The sequence below is a fragment of the Alligator mississippiensis genome, chromosome 3, assembly GCF_030867095.1.
Source record: "Alligator mississippiensis isolate rAllMis1 chromosome 3, rAllMis1, whole genome shotgun sequence".
NCBI classification, from domain to species: Eukaryota; Metazoa; Chordata; order Crocodylia; family Alligatoridae; genus Alligator; species Alligator mississippiensis.
Genome location: NC_081826.1, coordinates 255,672 through 271,064, shown reverse-complemented (window position 1 = coordinate 271,064; position 15,393 = coordinate 255,672). Strand labels below are relative to the sequence as shown.

Below are 15,393 nucleotides of genomic sequence, written 5' to 3'. Positions count from 1 at the left end.
TTCCAGCTCCTACTTCCTCGATGTCCATGGTTTCTATTGAGGATTCTTTTATTTAGGTTTATGATCCCTATATGCAATTAATCATATTCTTGCTATGCACACTTTGCAGGATGTTATCATTCACATATTAAAACTGTTATTCAAATGTCTTAGATTTGGCTGATTTAAAACTTGAACCTTTTTGGTCCCTAGAATACATTTGCAAGTCAACAATACATAAAAGCCCATGCAGTCCTACTTGCAATGAATTCTAATTTTGTAAGACAGGCAAAAATAAAAATTGAAAACATATCCCATTCAAAATTAGTAGAATTTAATTTCTATAGGGGAAATAAAGTGAAGTGTAGCTATAACCGGAATTGAGGAAAAGGAATTTCTGGGTGAATGGGAACAAAGTACAGTTTTGATCAGAACTGAATGAAGGAGAAACAGAAACTAGAGACTGAAAGGACATGCGAGCTTTCTTGTCCCTCACCCAAAATGTTCTCACAAAGTTGTTTGTTACCATCACTTTCCAGGGCATTGTCTAATCTAGACTTTGAATGGCCAAAATGATGCATTTTCATCCTTTGAGTAGCACTCGAGACTTTACTTCCCCTCCCCCTCCATGGAGTTTTCATATAACAGCTAGATTCCTCATTAGCCACCTCCTTCTCTCCTATTTACAGCTGACTCTCTCTCCCTCTCAGAGTTGTCTCTTCCCTTTTACACTGCGACATCAGCATGGAAATTAGTCACATCAGCCCCTTGGTTGCCAAACTTCTCACCCTTCTTCCATGTCATTTTCCAGCAAAAGATCTTTTCCAACTCACATGACTGGCTGCTCATTTGATCTCATCTTCAAGCCCTGCTCCTTTTGACAATTTTATTCAGCCTCACTCACCACTACCTCCCATGCCTCACCTTAGCTATTTCTGACTATCAATCCATAAGCATCTGCATTCTCTGCCACTGCTGCCCCAGCTCTCAATCTTCACCCACTCTCCTCAGCCATTCACTCCTTGACTCCACTTAGTACTCCAGTACCTGTCTCTCCTACAATCAAGATTTTCACAGCAGCATTTCTCTGCTGTGTTCATATGCTCAGCATCTTGAATCTTACAGCCAGACAGATTTCTGACACTCGGGACAAGTGTGCATGTGTAGTCTGTGGCACCTCAAACCCATTTGAGGCATTGCAAACTGCACACAGGGCATGTGTACCTGTTCGACATGCTGCAAATCTGCAGCAGGGCAGCAAAATTTGACACTGGGACATCCCAGCACCAAAAAAAAGCCACATAAAAAAAAGCAGCGTAGCACATGCTCCAGGAGCATGAGCTGGAGCAACTGGAGGCTGAGTCCTCCACAAAGATACGCTGGCTGCCAGCCAAAGCATCTCTGGCTGCTGTGCTCCCCTGGCAGCATGCTGGAGGAAATAAGAGTGGAACAGGACTCCCAGTAGCTTGCTTGAGCTTGCCTGGCACCCAGGGCCAGCCAGGCTGCCTTGCAACGGGGCATGGGGGCCAGCTGTGTCCATGCCCTGGAAGCTGACCCACCCAGGCCTCAGCTGAAGGTCACCCACAGCAGCAGAAGGCTCTGGATGCCACAGCAGGGACCAGGGGCAACAATAGTAAGGCAGGTGGGGGAATCCACCCAGAGGAGCCTGCCCAGGCCCAGCACCGGGGACTCAGCTGGAGGCCTAATGAGGTGGCTGACCTCCTGGTCATTTGGGGCCATGACACACAGCAGCAGTTCCCTGCGGAACAGTTCAACAAGCACATGTACCAGGTCCTTACACCCTTGGCCTTCTTGCTCCAGATTTTTCCCTCCCACTGAGAATCTTGGTTTCCAGTTATTTCCCCCACAATCTATTAACATGGAACAGTGTGAGGAGAAAGGACCACGTTTACATGTAAAAGTAGGGTTGAATAGAATGCTTGGTTGAAAGGCACATGGGAGAAGGAGAAAGGCAGGGTGAGATGCTTGTCTGAAAGGCTGGCAAACATTAGGAAAAGTAGTGTTATGGAAAAAAGAATAAGAGAAGGCACCTCATACAACTTATTCCGATACTCTGCCACAGAGAGCTGGATATCATCATCTAAAGGAAGAATCACATCATAGTCCAGGGAGGGCTCCTTAGCAGGGCAGTGAAACCTAATAAAAAGATTCAAATATTGTGTGAGCCCTCAGAGTGAAAAAAGCACATGCAGGGAATGGCGAAGTGTATTACTGTAAAAGGGGAGGGGAGCAGGGAAGCTGCTACTTGGGAACACGCACCATCGTTATGCGGTAACTGTTACATCTCTTTATTCCTGTAGCAACACAAGGGAGCTAAATCACCCTCTCCCGGATGCTAGATAAAGCTAGGTTAAAATAGGTTTTCTTACACTTGTATCACTACAGAATCCTGCAGACACAGCAGTTGTAACATAACGACTTGTACTGGAGTCCCTGGATTGTTACTTCTGTCTATACCCGTACACCAGTGGTTCTCAACCTTTTCAGTCAGGGCATCACCTGTTTAGCTTGAGGCACTTCTCTTAGGCTCAAGGTACACCCTCAGGAAATGCCACTCTTACTTTTTTTTCTTTTTGGCTACAGAAAAATAATAAAGCAGTTCTTCACCAGCAAAGAGCTGAGAAAGACCACAACAGGTCAGAATTTTTCACTGTGGGTTCTTTTTGAAGTCTCTGGGTTTATCTTGTGAATCATGTTTGCCCACTTAACAGTGTTAACACTGCATGGATCCCTAATGCTCTCTTGAAAGAATCAAGGCAACCAAGGGTGGGTATGGCACTCTGGTTGAGAACCACTGGGCTAAAGAAATCAATAGAGAAGTCAGTTTAACTTCCTGCCAGAAAGTCTTCAGATCAAGACTACCCTGGAGGTGGAGAACCTACTGCTTCCTGTGGCAATTTGTTCAAGTGGTTAATTTTTTTTCTCCTTTTTACAGTGAGCAGGATTAAGTCATATTTTCTATTTCAACTGGGGTGGCTTCAGTTGTCTTCTTACACCTTTCTCCAGGAGATTAAACAGTGCTTACCACTTTCTCTTTTCAAGTCATTTCTTGAACTGTTTGATGATTGGAACAGTCCAAGACATTTATAGAACCTACTCTTAAGATATTTTATCCATCCTTTATGAAGCCTCAAATACGTAGTTTTTGGAGCTCTTCTCTGTCCCAACTCTATTATAATAAGAAGATATTATTTTTATATGTCGGGAGCACCAAAACACAGGAGGGGCATGGCATATGGCCACAGGGTGCCACCTGGAGAGCGGGTGTGAGGGGCACACCCCATCTCACAGCCAAGTGCTGCAGCTGGCGGGCTCTAACTGTGTCCCCCTGCCCGTTACCCTCAGGGCTGCCTGTGGCCATGCACCTGCCCCTCTGTACCAGTGTCCCCCCCTCCCCCCGACAGCCAGCAAAGGGGGGGGGGGGGGTCGTGGTGTGCGACCACAGGGTGCCACGCAGGGAGCAGGCATGGAGGGCGTGCCCTGCCCCGTGTGCCACAGGCGTCATGCCCCTTCCCCATGCAACACCCTGGGGCCCTGCGCCCCACTCCCATTGCGTGACCTGCCACCTGCAGCAGGGTGTGCAGCTGCAGAGCGCTGCAATGAGAGTGGGCAGGGGGGTGCAGGCAGCACCCACCAAATGCAGCACGTGTCCAGGGAGCGGGGCACACCCCCTTGCCCGCTCAGCACCCTGAGGCCACACCCTTCCCCAGCCCCCCGTCGGGAATGCCTACCCAGACACAGCCACAGGGTGCTGTACAGGAAGCCCCATGCAGGGAGGAGGAGGACATGGCACGTGGACGCAGGGTGCCATGTGGGGAGTGGGCAGGGGGGCACGGGCAACACCCACCAAATGCAGCACGTGGCCGCGGGGCGGGGCGTGTCCCCCATGCCCACTCCCCACGTGGCACCTCGCAGTCACGTGCCATGTCCCACCCTGTGCCGGAAGCACCAAAACATGGGAGGAGTGTAGCGCATGCCCACAGGGTGCTGTGTAGGGAGTGAGCATGGAGGGCATGCCCTGCCATGAATACTACAGGTGGTGTACCCCAGCCCTGCCCCGTCCCCCCCCACTTGCCCCACCAACCACAGTGGGGTGCACGGCTGCAGTGTGCCGCAAGGAGAGCAGGCGTGTTTTCAGTGAGGTAAGGAGATTAGTCAGGGAGAGACTGAGGTCCCGGAGGGGAGGAGAGTTGGGAGTCCAAGAAGAGTGGTCGTTTCTTAAGGAGACAATCCTCCAAGCTCAAAGGGTGACAATCCCAACAAGGGACAAAGGGAGCAAGAGTGCTCAAAAGCCCCCTTGGCTAACAAAAAGCATCCAGGAACCTCTCAAGGATAAAAAGGAGGCGTACACCCAATGGAAGGGAGGGGCCATGACCAGGGAGGACTATACCTCGGTTGCTCGGGGCTATAGGGGGGCTGTTAGGAAGGGTAAGGCGAAGATTTAACTGGGACTAGCAACCCAGATCAAGGACAACAAGAAGTCCTTTTTTAAATACATAGGGGGTAAAAAGAAGGTTCCGGGTAACGTAGGGCCTCTGCAGGACATGCTAGGAAGCCTGATGGTCACACCAGATGTCAAAGCTAACTTATTTAACAACTTTGCCTCCATTTTTCTGAGCAGGGACCAGGTCATGCCCCCCATCATTATCCCTGACAGTCCTAGGGGAGGCGCAGCCAGGCCCAGGGTTGGAGTGGACCTAGTCAAGGACCTCCTGGTGGGACTGGATGCATCCAGATCAGCAGGTCCTGATGGTCTCCACCCCAGAGTGCTGAGAGAATTAGCAGAGGTCATTGCGGGTCCCCTGGCACAGCTTTACGAGCATTCGTGGTGCCCTGGAGAGGTGCCAGAGGACTGGAAGAGGGCCAATGTGGTCCCCATTTTCAAAAAAGGGAGGAGGGAGGACCCAGGAAACTATAGGCCTGTTAGTCTTAACTCAGTCCTGGGGAAGCTCTTCGAGAAAATTATCCAGGAGCACATCTGCGAGGGACCGGCAGGGGAGGTTATGCTTAGGGGCAACCAACATGGGTTCATCAGAGGCAGGTCCTGTCAGACCAACCTGGTGGCCTTCTATGATCAGGTCACTAAATCCTTGGATGCAGGCGTTGTGGTGGACGTAGTCTCTATGGACTTTAGAAAAGCCTTCAACACTGTCTCTCACCCCATTCTCATTAAAAAAATTAGGCGACTGTGGTGTTGATGCCTACACGGTCAGATGGGTCACCAATTGGCTGGAGGGGCGTACCCAGAGAGTGGTGGTGGATGGGTCTTTTTCGACCTGGAGGGATGTGAGCAGTGGGGTCCCCCAGGGCTCAGTCCTCAGGCCTGCTCTGTTCAACATCTTCATCACCAATTTGGACGAGGGGGTGAATAGCACCTTGTTTAAATTCGCAGATGACACTAAGATGTGGGGGGAGATGGGCACGCTAGAGGGAAGGGACAAGCTGCAATCAGATCTGGACACTGGACAGGTTACAGGGGTGGGCAGATGAGAACAGGATGGGTTTCATCATTGACAAGTGCAAGGTGCTGCACCTGGGGAGGAAGAACCAGCAGCACACTTACAGGCTGGGGAACTCCCCTCACCAGCACAGAGGCAGAAAAGGATCTTGGAGTCATCATTGACTCAAAGATGAACATGGGCCGACAGTGTGGGGATGCAGTCAGAAAGGCTAACCGCACCTTGTCATGCATCCACAGGTGCATCTCAAGTAGGTCCAAGGAGATGATCCTCCCCCACTATGCGACACTGGTCAGGCCCCAGTTGGAGTACTGCATCCAGTTCTGGGCGCTGCACTTCAGGAGGGATGTGGACAACATTGAGGGTCCAGAGGAGGGCCACTCGCATGGTCAGGGGGCAGCAGGACAGGCCCTACGAGGGGAGGCTACGGGACCTGAAACTGTTCAGCCTCCACAAGAAAAGGCTGAGGGGGGATCTGGTAGCTGTCTATAAACTGGCCAAGGGGAATCACCAGGCAATGGGAGAGTCCCTGTTCCCCTGAGCACTACTGGGAGTAACAAGGAACAATGGCCATAAGCTGACAGAGAGCAGATTCAGGCTTGATATCAGGAGATGCTACTTCACTGTCAGGGCGGCTAGGATCTGGAACCAACTTCCAAGGGAAGTGGTCGTCGCTCCTACCCTGGGGGTCTTTAAGAGGAGGCTAGATAGACACCTTGCCGGGGTTGTCTGACCCCAGCATTCTTTCCTGCCTGTGGCAGGGGGTCAGACTTGATGATCTACTCAGGTCCCTTCCCACCCTACCAACTATGAAACTATGAGAGTGGGCTGGGGGGCGTGGGCAGTAACTGCCAGCTGCAGCACATGGCTGCGCCTCCCTCCAGCCCTGTCCCCCCCCAATGTGGGGAGTGCCTGCCCAGGTGCAAGGCCACAGGGTGCCACCAGGAAAGCCGTCACAGGGAGTGCAGCCCACACAGCAGGGTGTGGTACATGGCTGCAGGGTGCTGCAAGGGCAGCAGGTGGGGTGGCATGGGCAGCACTCACCAGCTGCAGCATGCAGCCGCAGGGTGGGGTGCATCCCCCATGCATGCTCCCCGTGCGGCACCCTGCAGCCACACGCCACCCCACTCCATGCACCAGGAGCACCCGCTGGCTGCAGAGCGCACCCGGCAGGGGCAGCGGCATGTATGTGGTGTGTGGCTGGCTGGGTGTGTGTGGTTGGGTGTGGTGTGTGGGTGTGTGTCTGAGGTGTGTGTGTGGGGAGCAGGGCACATGGGGCCGGACATGGGGAGGGGTGTTGCACGAGGGTGGATGTGGAGCAGTGGCAGTGCGGGGTGGTGGGTGCTGGTGCTCTGTCCCCGCTGCCTGTTGTTCATTCTTGATGGGCACTTTGCTAGTTTCTTAATAATCATTTTTAAAACATGACCACCAGAACTGGGTATGGTATTTGGCAACAGTGGCACTAATGTATCCAGAAATAAAAATCATCTCTTTAACCGCTACTTATTATTATTATTCCTTTTCTTATACACACACAAATTGCATTAAATTTATTTGTCAAGGATCATACTGGGAGCTCACATCCAGATACCTGTCCGCTATTCTATTCTAATATTATAAAAGCCTAAGTCTTTCTGTCTGTCCGTAACGCTTTATTTGCACTCTGATTGGCTGATGGAAACAGCCAGAGTGCTCCAAGCATGGGGGAGCGCCGCCATGATTCTGAAGCCATGCCAAGGACTGGACAGAGGGTGGGGGAGCTGGGGCTTCCCCACCCTGCTCCCAGCAAGAGGCAGAACAGCAGCAGCATGGGGCACTAGGTGGCAGCACTATCTCTCAGCCCCTGCCCCCTCACCCTGGGTCATTCTTGACAGGCAATTAGTCAGTATATATATAAATCTGTCTGTCTGTAACACTTTATTTTCACTCTGATTTGTTGTCTCAGCAGCCAATCAGAGTGCACCAAGCGCATTTCAGACAGGAGGCGGTGGTGACGGTGCACCACCATGACAGCGGGGATAGGGGCAAGGGAGAGGGGGAGGGGGGTGAGGCCAGCACTGCTGCCCTTGCCCTTCCCGCCCTGCTCCCTGGAGGTGGTGGCGGCACAGGGTGCTGGCTGAGAGGTACAGAGGGGCAAGCTCTCCCTCCCCTACTCCTGGGATCTGGCCTGCCATGGTGGAGAGCAGGGGGGCAATGGGGCCGGGGCTGCCTCAGCATGGAAGGGAGAAAAATGGGGCTGGACCTGCCACGGTGGTGGGGGAAACGGGCAGGCTCACCATAGCACAGAGAGGAAAACAGGATAGTATGCTAGTTCTAATATAATAAAAGACTTAGTCCATCTGTCTGTCTGTCCATAATGCTCCGGGACAACTGTGCACGTGCCGCCGAGAGGGTGGGTGGCAATTGGCTGGCCTGGGCGGGCGAGGGCACAACTTTGTGCTGGGGCTCGGGGAGGGGGCTTGGGAGCCGACATGCTGCACCACGTGTGTCCCTCCCCCACCCCGACAACAGCCAGCAGAGTGGGGAATGGGAAGGGAAGGGAAGGGAAGGGAAGGGAAGGGAAGCCTGCCACCGCCACTGGGGGAAGGACGTGGAGCGGGGGTAGTGGGGCTGGGGCTATGCCGAGCTGTTCTCAGCAGAGGGAGGGAGGGGGGTAATGGGGGCCTCTGAAGTCTGGCGGCTCCTCCAGGGGTGTGGGCAGGTGGGTAATGCCACTGCATGCACCGCAGGGGATCTGGGGGAGGGAGGACATGTTTCCCTGCTTGGCTCCCCCACGCCACACCCCTGGACAACCTGCTGGGGTCTGATTGCCCCACGACCTGGCCTGGCCGGGGCCCCATTCATGGTGAATGGGGCCTCAGCTGGGCCAGGTCATGGGACAATCACGGCACAGTGTGGCACCATGTGCCTTGCTGCCCAGCCTGGCCAGCGGCAGGACTCGCATGGCGCTGCGCCATGCTGCTGTCAAAGCAGCAGCAGCAGCAAGGCAGGGAGCAGAGGCCGAGCCAAGCCTGCAGCTGCAGCCCACCCTTGCCCCGTGCGCAGATCAGGGTGGGCACATGCCTGCCCCCCCAGCTCCTCAGCACCATGCCTCTGGAGGAGCTGCCAGGCTCCAACTGCCCCACAACCCGGCCGAGCCGGGTCGTGGGGCATTCCCCACAGTGTAGGAGGGAACAGGGCAAGGGTGAATAATTTGCCCCTGTCCCATTCCCTCCTGCACTGTGAGGGGTCTCGATCTGCTCCCCCTCCCCTTCTCACCTTTTCACATATGGATGCTGCAAGGCCTCCTCAGCTGTCAGCCGTTTATCAGGGTTGAATACCAAGAGCTTCTTTAGAAGGTCCAGAGCTAGAGGGGGTGTAGATGAAGGTAAAAGTTCCTCAAATGTCACTCGTTGTCTGAAAATTAAGAAATTAAACTGTAATTCACATTGCCCAATTTTACTGAAAAGCCTTATATTTCAGCACTGGAAATATCATAGAGGTAAAACCTGTCACCTCAGACTGCACTCACGTGCAGTATAGTTTTCTTGAAGTCTCTCACTTGACAAACTACAATTACAGAAACTCCTGTCAGTTTTCTAATTGTTAGTAACACAAAGTGAAGAAAAACAAAATATAATTTTATCAGTTTAAGATTGTAAATTAAAGTTGCTGGCAACACACGCGCACAAATAATCTTACTAAATTTTTAAAAGTCCACTTAGAAAAAAAGCCATTTGTTTCATCAGGATTTCAAATCCCTTTGTAACTTCATAGTAATCACTATTCCGCTCTTATACTGATTTGACAGTGAAAAGGAACAAACGGTCTGTGCAGCTGGTGACCCCTAAGCCTTGCCTGAATAGTATAAAAAGTTTAAAAAAATGAAGGAAAGAATAAGACAGAAGTACATGGAAAAGCAAATAAAAACTCTGGGTTTACCCATGTTAGATCATGCCATGCTAACCCAATATCTTTCTTTGATAACTGATTTGAACTTAACTTAATATTTCATTTAATATTTCATCCCATGAGGACATAAAAAGCAGAAAAGGGAAAAGGTTATTTAAGCCAAAGGACAATACTGGCAGAAGAACAAATGGGTATAAATTGGTTGCAAGTAAATTTAGATTGCAAATGAAAAGTTGTTAAGCATCTGAGGAGTAAAATTCTGGTACAGCCTTCCAGAAGATGTGTGAGCAAGCAACCTAACAAGTGTTAAAATAGACCTTGGTAAGTTTACAAACAGGATTATGTAAGCTCTCATCCTTCAGCACCTGCTGTGCTAAGGAGTTTCTGAAACTACAACTACCAAAGGTGTCAGTAAGGAAAGGCAAAGACAGAAGTGTCCTTTCCCACTCAGGTATCACAAAGCACAATGGATAGGCAAACACAAGGGGAGAAGTCCAAAAGCCAGAGGAGATACAAGTCCCAGGGGAGTGTATGTAATAACCTGTTATAAGATATATGAAGAGATGCGTACACATAGGCATAACACTAGTGAAAAAAAATGTTATTTGTTGGCTTTGTTTTTTTTAAATAAAGATGATGGAAAATTGAGATCTGTCAGCCAGAATCAACATGAAATCTTGTTGACGTCTTAAAAAAGTAAAGAGTGTAATTTGTCCTACAAAACTGTTCTTGAATAAGAGCACCACTCAAAAAATAATTTTTTAATCAAAGTTCTTTATTTGCTAGGAAGAACGTGGAAGAGAATAAAAAAAAATAAAAGAAGGAAAGAGAAAAAAAAAAGGAGAAACAGGATGCAAGTAAGCATGAGTGAAACAGGTTAAGACTGGATTAGCCAGTTGTGTAAACTATAGTTAAGGAAAAGGCTAGGCTACAAGTTAAGGGTTTTTCCTCAGACTATATTCAACAGAAGCTGAGAACTGAGAACTCAATTCTTCAGTGAGAGGTAGAATTACCCCTTGATCCAAGAACACCATTTATGTAACTTAAAGAGACGGTGCAGAACATGCCAGGGTGTCCACCAGCTCAAGCAGATTCAAAGACTGAACCCAAAAAGGGAAATTCTGCCTGTAATCCACATCTGGCTGGTTTTGCACTCGTGTATGATCTACCTAATTGCACTGTTGTAACATGACCTATTTTTAAATTGCTTGTTTTTCATAAGTAGCGGTGAAAGAAGAATTGTGTTTGCTACAAGGGTGGAGGCCACCCTCTGTCTTGAGCTATATATCCTACTAGTTAACACTGGCTTTTTCTGTAAGATAAGCAAGGCTTCTAATAAAGACTTCCAGGTATTTAAGACTTCATTTTACTTACAGTCTAAGTAACTCGTAGTCCCTACAGGTTGGGAACAAATATACATACTTAAAAAAAAATAATTCATACACATCTGATATGTCCTCTGCAAGCAAGTGGTCTCAACAGATCAAATGCCATGCTCATGCATTAGGCAAGGATCCAAGACCTTTGATTCACTTACCTGACAACTTCCGTTTCCCTTTTAAGAACAAATTGCATCAAACACATCCAAGCAGCATTAAGAACATCAGAAAGTGTACCACTGTGAAACCTCACAACTTAATGACCTGAAATTTGGGCCATGGCAAGCAAAAAGCTTTTCAATTAATAATATTCACTGATCTTGTCAGAGTCTGCTCTTAGGTTCAGTTATTGTTTCTATCAAATAGGTGGGGACCTACCTAATACAGGGTGGCTGTCCCCTGAGGGCCAAGTACAGTGCTGGTCGCCATTTTCATGGTGGAGTGCAGCAGGCCCCCTCCACACGTCTGATTGGGTGAGGGGTCCTGGAAGTCCTGGCCCTTTCCACAGACTGACAGATGGCCATTTGGGGTGGGGGGGACCATACCCCCACTGTGAAAATCTCCCCTCCTCCCTTCCCTGTGCTTCAGGATCCCAGGGCTTTCTGCCCTTTTGTTTTTGCAACTTTTTTTCGTCCACTTGCTGCCCATTTCACACTTTTTCGCAGTCCCCATGCTTTTTTGCAAGGGACCGTCCAAATTTACTGTTTCTGTGAAAATCGCAAAGTCATGAATTTGGTAGGTAACTAACCTGCAGAGAATCTGCAGTTAGTGAATCTGCAGAGAAAGGAAACCACTGATAAATGGCTGATGAACTTTTCCCTCCATGTCCTGGTTAAAAAAAAAAATGAAAACAAAGTAGAAGGCTCACCTGGAACAAATGCGGTTGATAACTGAGGCTCTGTAGTCTGACTGCATAGCTAAAATATCTGCAAATAAAGAATAGATTCAGTGAATGTTACAGGCATAACTGACATCCCAGGGTTGCACAGCCGATGACAAGAAAGCTTGCATTTGAGTTTAAGGAGTTAAGATTGCTAGAGAGAATTCATCCCTTTACTCTTCTCTGGTGCTTTCTAAGAAAGACTCTTAATTCCTTTACTTTAATTAATGGATGCAGCTTCATAGCTCCTTGTAAGGTGCTCAATGTAAGAATTAGCTCTATTTTAAAAATGAAAATGGAATAACATTTCTGTATACAACAGCAGGTGCTGTATAGGGAGGGGATAGAAAAGTAAGGATAAGGACCTTACAGATCTTACACTGGGAGATTTTTGTCAGCTGAGGCTCTTTATTTGGCAAATAAAGACATAACAAGATCGAATGCCTGGAAGCCGAATCTAGACATATGCAGACTAGAACTAAGGTTCAGTTAAATACAGTTAAGTATAATTAACCACTAGAACAATTTACTCTTGATAAATGGGGTAAATCCTCCATTACCTGATGGTTATGTTTCCAAAAACTGTATGCTAGCTCTAACATATGATATTGGCATAATCAGAAACTTCTGGGTGGAATTAAAGCCTATGTTGTGAAAGATCAAGCCAGATCATAATAATCCCTTCCCGCTCTAAAATATATGAAGTGCAGGTTCTTAGCTCTGGTTCAGATCAGACCAGGCCAGAGAGCCTGGTTATTACATCAGTTACCTTAAAATATACTACCCTGTCATCAGCCACCTCCAAGATTGTTGGAAGCAGCAAGTTCTCCTCTCACCTAATCACCTAGGGTTTTATTCTCCATACTTTCCCTGACATTCCTCTCCTTAAAGCCTTTTTGACTTCCTGGGAGGGACGAAGAATGACTCATGATTGACATCTTCCCTGAAGCAACTGAGCTGCTTTCTTCCCACCCTTCCCATCTCTCTCCTCATTAAATATTCCCCTTCATGGAAAACAGTCTCACCTTCTGGGGATGGGGCAGGAATGACACACAGTATCTTCTCTATCTGATTCACTGTGGATGTTCCAGGGAAAAGAGGTTTTCCAAGCAGCATCTCTCCCAGAATGCAACCAATGCTCCACATATCCACCCCCTTTGTGTAGCTAAGAAAAAGACCAGAGAGCAATAGGATAAGAGCTAAGCCAATATGTTCGTAACAGTTATCCCCTACCTTCTGTCATGCCTTCCCACATAAAAAGGAAATCCAAATGTATTAATTTTTTCCAACAGGGAGGTTGTACCAGTGTCCTGTGCTTAAGAAGGAAGGTAAATAAAGGAAACAACTGTGTGCTACCTTGCTGGGATTTATTTGCAACAAACTAAAAATCAAAATGCATGCTAATTTCTAAGCAATGAACCTAAGTGGTCAGCAAAGAAACCTCTTGGAACCATAAATAGCCAGATAAGAGTGACAATTACTGAAGCAGAATAAAAGGTGAATAATGGGCAAGTGACAGCTTGTCAAAACATCCACATTCTGTAACTGGGGTCTGAACCCAGTTTGTGTTTACATAATTAAACAATTAACTTTTGCAGAACAAAGACAAAGGAAAAATAATTTTGGCTTTTAAAATACAGTAAAATTTCCTTTCCATCCTTGATAAAATAATAAAATTAAATATTAAAATAAAAACTGTCATAGGGTAAGGGTGGCTATGCCAGACCAAATGTCCTGGATCTTATCTCATGTTAAAACAGAGGTGGGCAAAATACAGCCCACAGTCTGGATTTGACCCACCAATTGATTGGATTCAGCCCGTGGCTGCCCCCAGGGTATTCCACATGGGGCTGATCCCTGCCCACTCCCGCCCAGGGCAACATAGTCCCTTTCCTACATCTATTGAAGGAAAAAAATACTATATAAAACAAATCACTTTTACCTCTGAACAAAAGAATTAATAAACGAAAACCCCCAATCCCCTCCACAGGGATAGGGTAAGCACTGCTTCAAGGAAAGTAGCGAAAAAGTGAGGAAGAAAGCCCACCATCAGAAAATACTTAAGTCCAGACTGGGGAAGAAGGGCTGACCAAAGAGAACTAATGAACAGGGGTAAATGTGAGTGAATGGGGGTGATGAACAGTCTAGGGAGAGGCATACGAGTGAGTGGCAAGGCCAACTGTTGTGTAAGAGATGAGTGTAGAGAAGAGAGTTTAGATGTGCATAGACATGTGTAAGTCTGAGCTGGAAACAGGAGTACATGTGCCAGTCTTTATGATATAGGAGGACTACAAGTTTTTTACCTCTGCTGATAAGTTTTCCTGATAATGTTGTAAAGGTGTAATACCACAAGAACTGAATTCCTAAACTGTCTCAGAACAGTCCATCTCCAAAATATCAAGCAAACTGTTCCCCAGTCTTTCAGTTACCTGTGAGAGGAAAGCAGGATCTCAGGAGCACGGTACCAGCGTGTTGCCACATATTCTGTTAGTGTAGGGTTGCCTTGGTCCTCATGGATCTGACACAAGGAGCGGGCCAAACCAAAATCACAAAGCTTAACAAAGCAGTCTGCATCCAGCAGGATATTTGAAGGCTGTAGATGAATACACAATATGATAAGTTCTTTATTCTCTGTGCAAAACAGGAAGGATAAGAAAACCCATGCCAGGCTGCAGCTGCTCCTGCTAGAACAAGCAAGAGAACATGAGTAAGTGTTTCAGGAGACAACTGACAAAGCAGGTATGCATTACTCCTTTCAAGTTGTGACACAGTCTTGTCTGTTTCCTCACTTCCTTCACACCTCTCCATAAACCATTTAAAGCGAGCCTTCGCTGAAAGTACAACACTTCCCTTTAGGTAAGGACTAATGATTGCAAATGCACCTTTTGGTCTCTGTGAATGACATTTCCCGAATGGATGAATTTGGTGGCCTTCAATAGTTGGTAGAGAATGTAACACTTGTGGATGTCTTTCAATAAATTCCCTTTCTTGATCACAGCATGCAAATCTGTCTCTGTAATACAAAATATTAACAAATTATTGGTCGGAAATGTAAGAGGCCCAAAGATAGGGCATCAGGTATATTTCCTAAATACCACCGTTTCTAGCTCACTTTCAGCAGGAGCTGAGCAAAGCGACTGTTGAAAATATACAGTGATTTTGAGAATACCATAACCTCTTTAACATTGGTTAACTGGAAGGGACCCCAGACGATCATCGGGTCCAGCCCCCTGCATGAGCAGAAAAGACATCTGGAGTCAAATGACCCTAGCTAGGTGACTATCCAGTCTTCTCTTAAAGACCTCTAGGGTAAGTGATTGCACCACCTCGGGGGAGCTTGTTCCATAGTCTGGACACCCTTGTTGTAAAGAAGTTTTTCCTAATGTTCAGTCTGAAACTATCTTCCAGGAGTTTGTGGCCATTGTTTCTAGTTTCCCCCCAGGGCGTCCTGCTGAACAGTTGTTCACCGAGCCCCTGATGTACGCCTCTGATATAACAGTAAGCCGCAATCAGGTCCCCCCCCTCAGCCTTCTTTTCTGTAGGCTGAAGAGCCCGAGATCCCTCAGCCTCTCCTCGTATGGCTTGTCATGCAAGTCCCTGATCATGTGGGAGACCCTTCTCTGGACTCTCTTGAGCTTTAGCACGTCCTTGTTGAAGTACGGTGCCCAGAACTGGACACAATACTCCAGCTGCGGCCACACCAATGTTGAGTAGAGTAAAGTCGGAGAATCACTTCTCTGGATTTATTGGAGATGCATCAATTGATGCATGCCAGAGTTTTATT

At 47.9% G+C, this 15,393-nt stretch overlaps 1 protein-coding gene across 5 annotated transcripts in view; it reads right to left on the bottom strand.

Annotated features, from left to right (window-relative positions):
• Positions 1–15,393, bottom strand: part of MAPK15 (mitogen-activated protein kinase 15) — a 40,640-nt gene that overhangs the window by 11,946 nt on the left and 13,301 nt on the right. For 3 of the 5 annotated variants that reach the window (XM_014602046.3, XM_014602045.3, XM_019496375.2), the window contains exons 5-10: positions 14,492–14,622; positions 14,039–14,202; positions 12,635–12,774; positions 11,598–11,655; positions 8,718–8,855; positions 2,031–2,136 (exon numbers count right to left, since the gene is read on the bottom strand). In XM_014602046.3, coding sequence (XP_014457532.2) covers positions 2,031–2,136; positions 8,718–8,855; positions 11,598–11,655; positions 12,635–12,774; positions 14,039–14,202; positions 14,492–14,622 — 737 coding nt within the window. The remainder of the gene's footprint in view (positions 1–2,030; positions 2,137–8,717; positions 8,856–11,597; positions 11,656–12,634; positions 12,775–14,038; positions 14,203–14,491; positions 14,623–15,393) is intronic. The other 2 variants (XM_019496372.2, XM_019496374.2) reach the window with 1 other exon arrangement.